Here is a 12,954-nt window from a genome sequence, read left to right as displayed (position 1 = left end):
TTGAATCATTTCGCAAAATATAAGGCTTTTTTAAAAGACGTCATCAGAAATTTATCACTGCGCTCATGTGAACAGTCATACAATATTTTAGAGCTCATTAGACATCATATTTCGAGCCCGTTCTTTCCAAATTATATCATAGAATAGAATAGAAGAGCCAATAATAATATCCCAAATTCCCGCTAAGTAACACAGCAAAAGCAAAGCAAACAGAAAGGTATCTTCGCAAATTAAACAAATCATTCACTCGTCTGAGTGATAACGGTCGTCTTATATCCACTCGCCCAATCAATCGTATCCCCACCTCTACTTCCTGTCTCACTACTTTCTCCGATCGAGCGACTGCTCTCTCCTTTTTGGTACCCTGCACTCAGAACACTGACTTCTATTGAATCATCCGACTCTTCTGCTTTCCATGCCGCCTGTAGTCGTTCTCTTTCTAAATCATCCTTCCGCACGATTTTCTTATCCGCGTATACGTATGTTCGAACGCCACAAGTGTCGTCTAGACCCAGCATTGCAGCGAATTGTTTCGAATATTCGTCATCAGAATCGACAAGGGTTTCCTGGGAGGTTTTGGCAGCGGTGGCCGACTTATCAGAGTAGATACTAAAGGCTTTCTTTTGACGGGTACTGAAGAGAGGTCGAAGCGTAGCAAAAGACGCGGCAGTTAAGGCGATGGCGGGTTCAATGATTGACCATTTAACTAGATTGATTCCTTCCCAGGTGTAGTCGGCGGTTTGGTTAAGTTTATTGATGTAGTATATGCGGACTATTGTTGCTGTACTTGCACTATAGGTATGTTAGTAAATCGTTATATACGCACGTTGGCGAAACTTACAAGAAACCGAGAGATAGAATAAGAACAACTGAAAGCTTTGTGCGCGGATTCATCTTTATCTTCCAGACAAATGTAATTGGTAGAATACCATAAGCCCAGTCCGTTAGAGCACTCATGGCGGCATGTGCATAGGTAACGTTAGCTCGAGTTGATGTGCTCAAACAAAATCCGCTACCATCGTCGAACATATTCCAGAAATACGATATTGGTTGACATTGCAACAGTACGAATATAAAGTAAGCCATGCTGACTAGAACTGCAATAGCCATAACACCATAGATAATCCAAAATTGATATCTTTTATTGGCAAGTCGTAGAAAATAGACCCCAATGGAAACTTTTGTAATAGCCATGGTGATGACATAGAGAAGTTCACTCGCAAATATGTACTGAAAATGGTGAGCTGAATATCCAATTTTATTCTTCAAATACACACACCTTAGCAAGCTCATCCAGATAACCTGAATTGATATTGTATATATGAGCACCGAGTCCAAATGCAAGTGACCGTAATAAAAGTCCACACAAAGTAGTGTGTATAGTCTAAGATCCATAATGTTAACATTGATCCTCATATATCATAACAATATACATACTATAGAAGCAATAGTCAACCAATCCTCGGGTCCAAAGAATTTTTGAATTCCAATTCTGACATAAAATCGAAGTACACAGGCAATCCACGGTAGGGCTAGAGCGGCACAGGCAACACCCGTCACCTGGGCTCCTCGATTAACACCGAGAACATTGTCATCACGAGAGACGAGATCCATCATTGTGACTGAGACCATGGTTTGTCGACGAAGTGTTGCTCATGAGGAGAGAAGGAAAAGCAATCATTGATCATCAACAGAAACGTGAGGATGACGTTAAGGAATTGGCTTTCCAGATACTAAAATCTGCAAGCCACTGATATATATGAAGATGGAAACAGAGAGATTTCAGGCAGGTGGACATGGATTATGACGCTTCTTAATAGTTCCCTGTATCGACAATTTCACGGCAAGAGCGAGTCTAGCGCCTGCGAAAGAGGTCTAAAATAGGTCTCTCTTCAAGCTACGCGAGAACCTTGTGAATCGTATCTACGATGCACCTACGAGATACGATTTTATGAGCTACTTGGTGGATAGTTTTCTACGCTAAATTTTTTGAATGGGGTGCCCGGTTGTGACAAATTTCAACTTTGCGGAGGATCTGCTTTCGGTTAATGGGAGAGGGTCAAAACTCGAGTGTTGATATGTCAACTCCGACACGACTGGAATTCACGAATGCTGTATAAATGCAACGATTGTTTGCTTTCCTATAACCAACTACGAGTAGGCTGGCTGACCGACTGTAAAGTACAATTGCGCCTCGTTCTAATATATAATACTTTGTGAAATATATTTCACGAAGCTTTTTTAAAATTGCTCTTCAGCAAGCTCGTAAATGATTCGCTGTCGGTAGTCGGCTAAACCGCCAATTTTAGTTCAGACTAATTACACCCTATACATACATTTTTTTATGCGCCTAAGAATATGTCTACTCCGTATGACCTTGTCGTTCGTCTCTAACTCGTGGCTACCAATGAATATCGAGCTCTCGGAGATATAGATAAGTTAGTAAGATCGGAACTGCGATTGGACTATTGACTAGTACCATTTAGTTCGTCCGAACACTCTGATCCCCACCAGGCTAACACCTTGCGATCCAGAAGGGTTCGGATTCCTGAACAACAAAGCTGAATTTCAATAGCGGTCGGCTTACACAATGGGGAAATGTAACCGATCTTTTCGTCCGAGGTATTTTTTGTTCGAATGCTAGGCTTTGTATTGGACAATGCGGATTTCAACGGAAGTGAACAAGATTAACGTCCACATATGATATTGCGGGAAGATCAAGACAATGCATAACATGCTAGGAGACTTCAGCCCGAAAACTTCAGTTCATGTTTATCGATTTTACACGTGCAAGTCAAGGGATAATCAGCGCACAGCATCAATGTGATGAGACATCGCAGTCCCTATTATCTCGTTTATTTCGTTTAATCCTTTCCCATCGCTCGGACCGAACTGGTGATCAGAGCTTGCTGTCAGTGCAGCGGTGAGTTCATATGTCAATGCCATCAGGTATACCATAACGATTAGATCAATCTCAATATAGAAGTGTAGTCTGATTCTCCGTGGCTGAGGGTTTGGTGAAAGGTTAGTCTGGAGGCATGGGGACTATGTTATGGGCTCTACATGAAATCTTGGTTGATTGACAAATGTTTTACGCATCGTCTTTGGAGGGGGTTGGAGCGGTATCTCACGAGGTGTGGGAGGCAATTTTGACAATTTTGTCGAAGTTGGCTGCTCGCAATGAGAAAAGCATCTTCTCGTTGTCTGATTGAACTTTTCATTCTTCTACAGATCCCGAGAAATTTTGGTCCAATTTCAATTTAGAAAGGGAATTTGTTGACAATCGCACTGGAAATGGCGGACGGCAAGTACTAAGAAGCGTTGAGACAATCACTCATGAAATTTATCACAACCAGGGATCAAATGTGGATAAACACCATTCTTTGGTGAAGAGAACAGCGAAAAAGGCTCCTGGACATCTAAATTAATATAGAGTGCAGACCGATTATTAAATACAAGACGAATAAGCAAGCTCTATTATAATTACCACTCTCAAGTTCTGAACTGTATCGCTTCTACTCCCTTTGCCAAAAGATGCTATATCTAACTATCAAAACTCACAGCTACATCTATGGCACACTGAACATCCTCGTGATATAATAAGTATGCAAACACATTACAACCCTTTCGTTAAGACGTCAAGAATCAAACAGCTGACTAGCCATACCTAAAACCCCCATGATGCGGTGGAGGATAGCTATAAAGGCTCGGTGGTCTTCCCGTATCACTACTAACCTCGCTATCATAATGAACTGGACGATAATGACGTTCACGTCCATGACTCCGATGTCTCCCATGGTGCCCGCTTCTCTTGTCATAGATTCTTCTCACAGATGGCGCATACATGGAACTTATACTTGAGTCCGAATCCGAATCCGAGTAAGAAGAAGTCAGACTTCCATGACCATCTCGCAAATATTCGCGATGACGATGATGCACCCTTGGTTTTTTCTCAGGAGGTGGATCATTATCCGCTTCATTTCTCTCCCGATAATTTCCCACAAAATCGCTATCGGTGACAATACTTTCTTCGTCTTCTTTCCTTTCTGGCGCGTAAGGATTTTCGGGATTATCGTCTTTGATACGATGCTTCTTGTCGTCTCGTTTGGTTTTATATCGGTTTCTCTTTAGTAGTCTGTTCATTGCTTCCTTTGCTTCCTTTGCTGCCTTGTCAGCAGCTTCTGCTTCTGCTTTTTTCTTTCTAGATACGTCGTTCTGGAGTGTCATGGGCTCAGGTTGAATAATATTTTCATCGTGGTCAAACGGACCTTTTTGCCCATTCTCATCATCTTCCGGTACATACTGATTGATTCTGATTGCCGCTTTTTTGATAAGATTTTTACCTGTGCGTGCGACCTTTACCATCTTCGAAGACTGCCCGGGTTCCCTTTTTCGGTATGGGAAATCCTCTCTATCGGGAAATGTTTTGCGGAGGAACAAATATTCTTCGAGCAATGCGGAACTTTCTGGCCATTCAATTATAGGATCGGGTTTACCGTCGCGGCCCATGTTTGTGCAACATTTGGAGATAATTTGACTTATCCAGTACAAATGCTTCTCTTTACATTTCGTGGGCTTTTCACTTTCTACTTCGGCGACAATTTCTTTGAAGCGATGGTAATGGTTACCTTTGCGGATACGACCCTGTGAAGTTCGGAAGTTAGTAACCTTCTACCAAGAAGTAGCATAATAGAAGAAGAGACAGAATCCAAAGCGACAATGTGAAGTGAAAAGACGCCCTGAAGGCTGCATCCAAGTGAGGCTTAAGGCTTGGAAGAAGTTAGATGTAGGGGAGTGTGAGAAACTTACGATCTGCACAGCGCGGCCTGGCAGGTTTCGATGATGACGTCGAATAATCTCTGGCGGCTCAGTTGAGCGGGAGAAATATTGAAAATGATTATATTTATGCCTGACTGCTTTTCGTATCCCCTTTTTAGGTGTGATGTCTAAGGTAAGAGCTTGAAATATGACGTTAGAGAGAATTTCGCATGCATTTCCCCACAAAACGTAATGAGTTCGAGCCATAATCAAAAAGAAATCTTACTACAACAAGGGAATCGATACCAATTGAGCCTTGGCGATAGGAGATCCGTTTTTCTCAAATGTGATTAAAGAAAGTCACGAGTCTGTAAGACGACGAAAAGTAGAACTGCAAGAATGTATGCTAAATGGCTAGGGAAAAAATGTTTTGGTAGGCACCTGGTGGCAAAGTTCTTATTCTCTTTGGCCAAAAACTAATATGTCGCGTACAACGACATATAGGTCAAGTTTTCATGTTTACTTCGACCGTAGGGACATCCTCACCCAAAGACTATTTTTATCCGGAGAAAAAAGGAAACCAATAAATGTCGATACTATGTCATATAGGCTGTTGAATCAACCTTATTACCAGGTGGCGTGGAAAACTTTCCCCTGGTTCGACCTGATGAATAACCGCTCAGTACAGATTACGGGGAAAGCTTTTGACATGAAATTCAAGGTAAAACCAACATAATGTAAAAACCCTAAAATCAGATTGGACAAGAAACGATGACCTCAAAATTGGCCGAGACAGTTGGCCAGGACCTTGAGTGTTGGACAAAAAAGAAGCTGTAGGTGCTTGAACTCCGGCTTACAATCGGGAATAATCAACTAACTACGACCACAGGCTCCTTATGGTTTGGAATCGAGATATGGGATAACTTAGAAGAACCTCGATTATGGCGAGACAATTCAAGAAATCCGACAATCTTCAAACAGGACCACCTCCGCACTAGAAAGGTGTCAATGTCGTACGACCCGAAACTCCTAGGATTCAAGAAAGATCATTCGATTCTTATGGAGTAAAAAGTGGAGGCAAAGTTTTAGGGTCATATTGAAAGCAAATGGTTCATAAGAGAACGTATTAGAATGATGAAAATCCAGTGAACGAACGAATATTCTACAAATCACACCACGGCAGCAAGCCTGTTGCTGCAACTGAGCTCCAAGACACCTCCAACGCCGCCAAACATCCCATGTTATTTTCCTCTGCCTATGATCCGCAAGACCCAAACTCCGTTTACCAAATGACAAATCATGCCCAATTTCCCAATCTTCTAGTCACATCGCCATCCCAGGAGCCTGTAATCGGCTCGCGCTTATCCAGTCAAAGCTACGGTTATCGTATATTGGCGAGCAGCATTGATCTACCCGCCTTGAGGCATTCTGTAATTGTGTAGACATTGAGAGGGGGTTGGGTCGTTGCAAGACTCCCCTAGCAAAAAGTGATTCTACCACACTATTGGTCCATTCTTGATAATGGCGAAGAGAATTTGCGGGGTCGATTTTTGGTGGTCCTGCAGTGATAGAATCGCAGATGGCGCGAATTTGCGAGTATTGAGATACCGATACCGTGCCGATGAATCTGCTGGCATTGTTCGGACGTTTGATCTCTTTGTGGGAATGGATCATGCCGTTTTGCATGTCGCCGATTACTTGGTAGAGATGACCGCTGTCGCTTCCTTGTTCATCAGTCTGAACGAAGATACCTCGTGAGATACCAAGGAAGTCGACCATGTAGACATTGAAAGACATTTTGAATTTAAGTTGAGAGTACAATTGTGGAATATAATACGATGTTAAACTCTGAGGCTAATGACGATAATGAGATAAGTGCTGGTACAGATGAGAATGAGATTGAATTCAGCTGAAGGAAAGTACGAGTCTCTCATATATAATTGCACATTAGATTGAACTGCTTCTTTACAGGTAGCATTGTGGTTAGCACTTCCAATCCTAGCAAAGGCAGTCAAGTCTATCTAGAGGTCCCAATCCTGGCGCGAATTCTCTAGGGTTGTAAAGACGGTCCAAATGCCAAGGAGGTACTACCCCCATATCACTTACCTAAAAAACGGCATGGTATTCGACGATCAAATAGATCTTCTCTAAAAATAGGCGCCGACATCTTGTGAGCAATAAAGTCGCCCCATAAATCACATGATTTAAAGCCAATCGAGGTGCTTTGATGAGGTCGCAAAATTACCTCAGCGAGTCGGAAACAAGATAGGATTCTATTATCAGCAATCAATTGAGGTGCCTCGACAGATTGACCAACTAGTCTGCTGTGTGCTGCTAGAAACTATGCATGGGCTCGTTTGCTGAGCAGTAGAAAGTCCCATAATCTGATTCCAGGGTAGAAGCCGACGAGACTTGAGAATGAACTACTCTCTCAACATTTTATAAGCTATTATATTTCTGCGCTGTGCAGCTGTGAGCCTGCAAGTATCGTAGAGCATTGAATGTTGGAAAATGTAGTTCCAGGTGAAAAAGTTGCAGATTTTTCAACTACAGGATTTACTATCCTGGGATCTTGTTAAGTAAAGAGAGTACTATTCAAGGCCTAGAGCGGTCGCAAAAGTATGGATATTTCGTGAAATGCGCAGGCTGTAACGATGCACGCATAGTCTTTCTTAGTCCAGCAGATGCTAAGAAGTTATATGCCGGTCTTCCCTTCCACAGATTGATGGTGAAGGATGAGACAATACGTTTCGGCTTGCTTCGCAGATGGGTACTCATGGTCAATACAGGGCAACAAACCCGTTGTGAATTGTGTGAAGTGAGAAGTATTATTAAGGTGATGATCGACACAAGGTAAAGGCATCCTTCCTGCACGCTTTGATAAGTGAAGAAGTGACCCGAGACTTGATAGGCTAAAGAAATGGCTTGGATTATGAGAGAGGCTACAATGTGTTTCAAAAAGAACGTGGAATAAGGTTCATGATGGGAACGAGCCTCAAAATCCAGATTCTAATCGACTGCTCAAAATAGTACCCGAGACAAGAATACGGTCTTGTCCCGATAAGAGACCTATATCAGATCGAACTCATCGAACTGTTTGCAGACGCTGAAAGTGGGAGGCTTTCATGTGGCGATGATGTTGGTGATTTATAAAGAGCAACTGATTATAGAAACTATACAGACCAATTTGACTATGCTTGATGACCAGATCGTGGTTGCATTGTAACAGGTGTTAGAAGAATGAAATAAAGTCTTATGGATTCATCTGGTATACAAATTGCAGTAGTTGATGTTTGACCTTGGTCAAGTCGAAAAGCTTGAGTAGGCGTTCTTCATATTGAAAAGGTGGATATTTTTAACGCCAGGATGCCGTCATCTTGCTCCAATTGCAGCCTTTAAGACTCGAGCAATTTCCCTTTGAATAGATTTCGGTTTTATCTGTAGGATTGGCCCTCGAGGTCGAGGATGATCGATAATTCATTTGTGGCAGTCTTTCTCGTCTTGCAGAAAAGCTCTAGCAATGGAAAGTTTCGAGAGGAAATGATGAAGGGTCTGTCCAGGTCACGTGTGACTATTCGAATTCCTTCTTCCTTTACTTTTCTTTTTCTGGCTTCTTGAGGAATACTCTTTTCTGTGATGATTGTTGTGAGACGTTCTATTATGGTTCTAAATGCACCTATCTACCTGGTATGATTGCGTGTACTGCGTTGCTCTCAATTGTTATGGTATAGGTGTAGATATAGATATGGATATGGATACAATAAACGTGATACGACGCTTATGGCTTGGGTGGGCAAACATAGAAGTAGGTACTCATCTCCAAACTCAGATGATACTTCTGCTGCTACACACACCGCTTCAATACACGTGTACAGATTTCAAGATAAGTACAATCAATATGAGTTACATGGACTAGGAGATTAGAAGTCCTCATTTCTCAACATTCTTTTCATCGGTTCTTGAAGTTCTCTGTTCCCCGGCCTAAAACACTCCGACTCGTGGACCCGCTGTCATCTCCGTAGGGAGAGAGACAGACAGCCAGACAGCCAGACAGCCAGGGACGGATACACACCCGCGGCGTGGACCATTCAAGATGAAGATTGGCGGTGAGGCAGGCACAAACCCCAGGCGCTTCAATTCTTTTTTTGAAAGGGCAACCTGGAACGAGTTGGTATGTTGAACAATTGAACTTCATGGACAAGTGAAAAGTTGAGTTTCAGCGCCGAATTTCTGACCCATATTCATGATTGGGCCATGGAGTGAGACGAACAAGCGCGTGTGATTCCAATGCGACAGAGATACATACCGAGGTGGAGCGCCAAATTCTTAAAAAGGAAATCTGGAGTTTCACTTGGTATAGACTGCCACGAGGTTATTGGTGTGTCAAGACTGGCAAAGATTCACATGCGAAAATATGCATGGGAATGATTGACTTATATCTAATGCCGATATGTCATCCAAATGCCAGAAGCATTCATCTATCCACACATCCTTTCGCAATTGTGGTTATATCTTATATGGTGTTATATCATTCCAGCATTTGTTCTTTGCTCAGGTAATTATTCTTATTCTATCATCATTTAATCACGTTGTTCGGCGTCGAACGCCAGTTTCATCGTCATAAGAATCTCTTTACAATCTCAAATCATCGTCAAAGCCATTTGCCACAAATACTGATTATTGGGCGACATCGGCTCAAACAATCTGTCACCCGAACGTGCTTTGTAGATAGCGCGATTCTTTCTGTGCAGTAGCGGTCTATCAACACAGCGAATCCAATCTTTGGATTTGTGTTGATTATATCCACTATTACATGAAAAAGTAAAGACATTTTTCAATCAACTGCAAGTGGGCATTGGCGAGAAACAATTGGACAATCGGCTCGGGCAGAGTTCCTCCCCAGGGTTTCTCGATAGTGCGAAATATATTGAATTTTAACCCAAAGATTCACGCCAAATCTTCTTCCTTTCTCCAACCGATCATCCATCTTGGAGCAAGCACTATAGCCCAGGTTTCTCTAGAATCAAGTCATCCTCCGTGTGATCAATTTAGATCTTCAACTTCTCTCGCCGTTCTCATCGTCAACAAAAGCTCAAGATACCTAGTACGCTAAGATAGGAAGAGAGTGGGGTTGTGGTCAACTAATGCGGAGCAAGAAGCATTAACGAGGACTAGGAGGGGCATGGGCTTTATTGATTGCCAACGAACATCCAATCTCATTTACACCGAATTGTAGAAATTGTTCTGGATCAATCTTCCATCGCTCCACTAGACGATTTTAGTACCGGCTCAACAAACCAAGCGGTGGAAGAAGATCTAACGAACTATCTTAGAACCTTGGAGTTCAAATCTATCGAGTAGTGGACTTGGTACATACAGTTAGAGGAAAGCCACCGGGGAAATTTTAGACTTTACTTACATCATTCTTTGGGTAATATTTGGAGAACCATTGGGGTACTGCCCGTGGTTCTTCCATATGCGTACATCTACTTGACGTACCCACCGCACAAAATTGAGCGTCTACTTTCAAATCCACAGAAACTCCGCTCCCAGGTATTCTACAAAAGATTTCAAACCAATCTAGCGAGCATATCTGGCAATAGGTGGTTCTTAAATTGCAATCTACAGGAAGATTGAGAACTACAAGACGGCTATACACCCCGAGCGAAATCAAGAAGTCACGATTCGCACTTGCACCAAATCGTCATTAGAATTTCGATCCAACCTCGCTTCAATCTCAGACATGTCTTCCAGAACCCACCGGAAGCTTTCCCCCTTGACTACCAATTGGAGCAATAGGAGTCATTCAAGTATAAACTCTGATGCTTCAGTCTTTTATCCAGCACTAGCACACCCGACACCAATCGAGCTCAAGCAACAAATTCCTCAATCACCTTCATCCCGTGCTCATCCACACACCATATCTTCTCCTCGAGAATTTTGCCCTACCAAGATGAACCGTCAAGACTCAGGCTACGCAGAAAATGTTTCCTACATACCCAGCCACATGCGAACGTCATCACGACCTAGCTCAAAATCATCCTCCCATAATCCTCGGCCCTCATTGAATGCGTCCCGAAAATCATCTTCGCGTTCAAAGGATTCCTCCAGCACCTCCTCCTCAGCCTCCAGTGCAACCAGCCGGTCAACACCCAAACGCTGTCCAAAATCTCCCCGTGCGTCCACTTCCAACTCACGCCCCAATGCCTCCAGGCACCACCACAGCCAAACATTATCAACGCCACCACAATACCAATACTTTCACTTCCCCTCGCTGTCCGATGACCTACCCCAAGAAACATCCAACCTAACTTCAACTATCGCTCCACCCCCACCAGCTACAATCCATTATTGGACCTCGGACCAAACCCGAAGATTAGAGTACGCAGCCATTGACGCAGCCAGCAAAGGAATTCGGGGATTTGTGACACGATGTATACCCGATTGTTTCTTGCCCGCCGAAAAGAGAGGAAACAGATTCTGTCAAGAGGATATGCGAGAAGGAGATGATGACGCAGGAAGCGTGAGGAGATATCGACTCGTCATGGAAGATGAGGTTGAGAATGAGATGAAAGGGGAAAGGATCAAGGACAGAGCTCAGTCGGTAAAGGAACACAGAAGGAGGTGGAGTTCTTTTATTAAACGTTGAGCCGGAGAGGAGATTCTGTTTTCCTGTGGGATTGCATTCACGGAGCGACAGGTGCACTGGGCTACGTTGTTATAGTTCGCTATCTTTCATTTGTTCTTGATACCCCCTTATATAAGGATGTCTTTTTTGAGTTTGGTGGCAGTTTTTTGATATTGCATATTGGAATTGATTTAAATTCTTGAGATTTGGTTAAGAGCAGAGATATAAAGAGAAGATCACAGCATTCAAGTGGAAGGATGGTATTTTCGGTGTCTAGGAGAATATATGGTCTTAAGAGGATATGAGAACAGCTGGGACAATAGTGATACATACCTAGCTAGGTATTGTTGGAAAGATACAAGATTGTAGTTACTCCCCGAGGAGATGAGAGAATAGTTATATCAAATTATTCAAAACGATCAACATTCCGATAACTTCATATCCAAAAATCATACTGCAGGCACAATTTCATCTACAATAAGAGCACAACATCTTGCCAGTAATAAAAAGGGGGTTTTATATTGAAAATATGACTATTCCTGTTCCCAATCAAAAATATTCTCCCTCAACGCTATCTCCACCTTCATAAAAGGTATTGAGTGACGCTGATCTGTTGTACAAACCATATCCCATCCTGAACTCCATGCTTAGAATCCGATCCATGTACACATCTATAGCTCATGCCCTTCTGATAGCAATCTTGCAATCATGACATACGTGAAAATCACTCCACCAGCGATCCAGTATTTATGTGTCTGTAACCAACTTCTTCCCTCTCTGCCACCTTCTACCACAGCTCCCACAACAGCTTGACTACCCCCTGGTCTCTTCATCGCAATTCCGCTGCAGTCCCTTCCTTTCTCGTCCTCATCTTTCTTTGCCTCGTTTCCAGTCACAATATCGACTCCCCTCTCTTTCATCCACTTCCAGTTCTCCTTGTCCAACTCTTCCCATTCACTTCTAAACTTTGCGCCTCCGTCCCCGGCTTTGATATTGCCCTTCTGTGTTCCGTCCTTCTTGTAACTTCCTCCTCCTGTGCTATTCCACCATCTCGTCCTACTCGCAGCCCATTTTCTTTCCGATTTAGATGCGTTTACCGAACCCGTTGTCATTTCTTCACTTGTCATAAAACTTAATAGACCTATTAATATTGTGCTTACTTCCCACGCGGGATTAAAACTCTTAGGATGAAAATCGCTGATCGAGAGACAAAGACGAGTGGAGGGTTGGAAACGCCCGGATGGCGTGTGCATTTTAATCGAGGGAGGCGCAAATGGATAATTTGGAGGGAACAGAAGGGTACCCCAGTATTGTCCACCATGATAGGGAGTATCGGGAGGTCCGGTGAGGATGTAATGCCATTCGAGGATATTGGATTCAGAGGGGTGGGCTTCGATGTATGGAGGGGGATTTTCGGAGATGGTTTTGTATTCACGGGTCAACTGTATCAGAATATGTTAATCATCATACATCATACATCATACAGGTGAAAGCAGACTGCCATATACAAGTTGATTTACATACCCGTTTGTTGGCAGCTCGACTTGCCATTTTGTCGTCGCACTCGA

The 12,954-nt window shown here is 43.0% G+C and overlaps 6 protein-coding genes across 6 annotated transcripts; 1 reads left to right on the top strand and 5 right to left on the bottom strand.

Annotated features, from left to right (window-relative positions):
* Positions 1-239: 239 nt before the first annotated feature.
* Bfra_000717 (putative integral membrane protein) lies at positions 240-1,632 on the bottom strand (the record flags this gene model as incomplete). The annotated part of the gene is made up of 4 exons (XM_037331161.1): positions 240-792; positions 842-1,230; positions 1,280-1,384; positions 1,438-1,632. 4 exons carry the CDS (start codon positions 1,630-1,632, stop codon positions 240-242), a joined length of 1,242 nt encoding a protein of 413 aa, XP_037197494.1.
* Positions 1,633-3,657: 2,025 nt separating this feature from the next.
* Bfra_000716 (uncharacterized protein) lies at positions 3,658-5,025 on the bottom strand (the record flags this gene model as incomplete). The annotated part of the gene is made up of 2 exons (XM_037331160.1): positions 3,658-4,644; positions 4,810-5,025. The coding sequence occupies 2 exons, from the start codon at positions 5,023-5,025 to the stop codon at positions 3,658-3,660; spliced, it is 1,203 nt and encodes a 400-aa protein (XP_037197493.1).
* A 1,056-nt stretch (positions 5,026-6,081) lies between these two features.
* Bfra_000715 (uncharacterized protein) lies at positions 6,082-6,555 on the bottom strand (the record flags this gene model as incomplete). Its single annotated transcript, XM_037331159.1, has 1 exon — positions 6,082-6,555. The coding sequence occupies one exon, from the start codon at positions 6,553-6,555 to the stop codon at positions 6,082-6,084; it is 474 nt and encodes a 157-aa protein (XP_037197492.1).
* Positions 6,556-8,192: 1,637 nt separating this feature from the next.
* Positions 8,193-8,997, bottom strand: Bfra_000714 (uncharacterized protein; the record flags this gene model as incomplete). Its single annotated transcript, XM_037331158.1, has 3 exons — positions 8,193-8,438; positions 8,831-8,916; positions 8,958-8,997. 3 exons carry the CDS (start codon positions 8,995-8,997, stop codon positions 8,193-8,195), a joined length of 372 nt encoding a protein of 123 aa, XP_037197491.1.
* A 1,504-nt stretch (positions 8,998-10,501) lies between these two features.
* Bfra_000713 (uncharacterized protein) lies at positions 10,502-11,407 on the top strand (the record flags this gene model as incomplete). The annotated part of the gene is made up of 1 exon (XM_037331157.1): positions 10,502-11,407. One exon carries the CDS (start codon positions 10,502-10,504, stop codon positions 11,405-11,407), a length of 906 nt encoding a protein of 301 aa, XP_037197490.1.
* A 650-nt stretch (positions 11,408-12,057) lies between these two features.
* Positions 12,058-12,937, bottom strand: Bfra_000712 (putative ubiquitin-conjugating enzyme protein; the record flags this gene model as incomplete). The annotated part of the gene is made up of 2 exons (XM_037331156.1): positions 12,058-12,828; positions 12,911-12,937. 2 exons carry the CDS (start codon positions 12,935-12,937, stop codon positions 12,058-12,060), a joined length of 798 nt encoding a protein of 265 aa, XP_037197489.1.
* Between the last annotated feature and the right edge of the window lie 17 nt (positions 12,938-12,954).

This window comes from Botrytis fragariae (assembly GCF_013461495.1).
Source record: "Botrytis fragariae strain BVB16 chromosome Unknown tig00000001, whole genome shotgun sequence".
Lineage (NCBI taxonomy): Eukaryota > Fungi > Ascomycota > Leotiomycetes > Helotiales > Sclerotiniaceae > Botrytis > Botrytis fragariae.
This window is presented reverse-complemented; position numbering and strand designations above follow the sequence as displayed.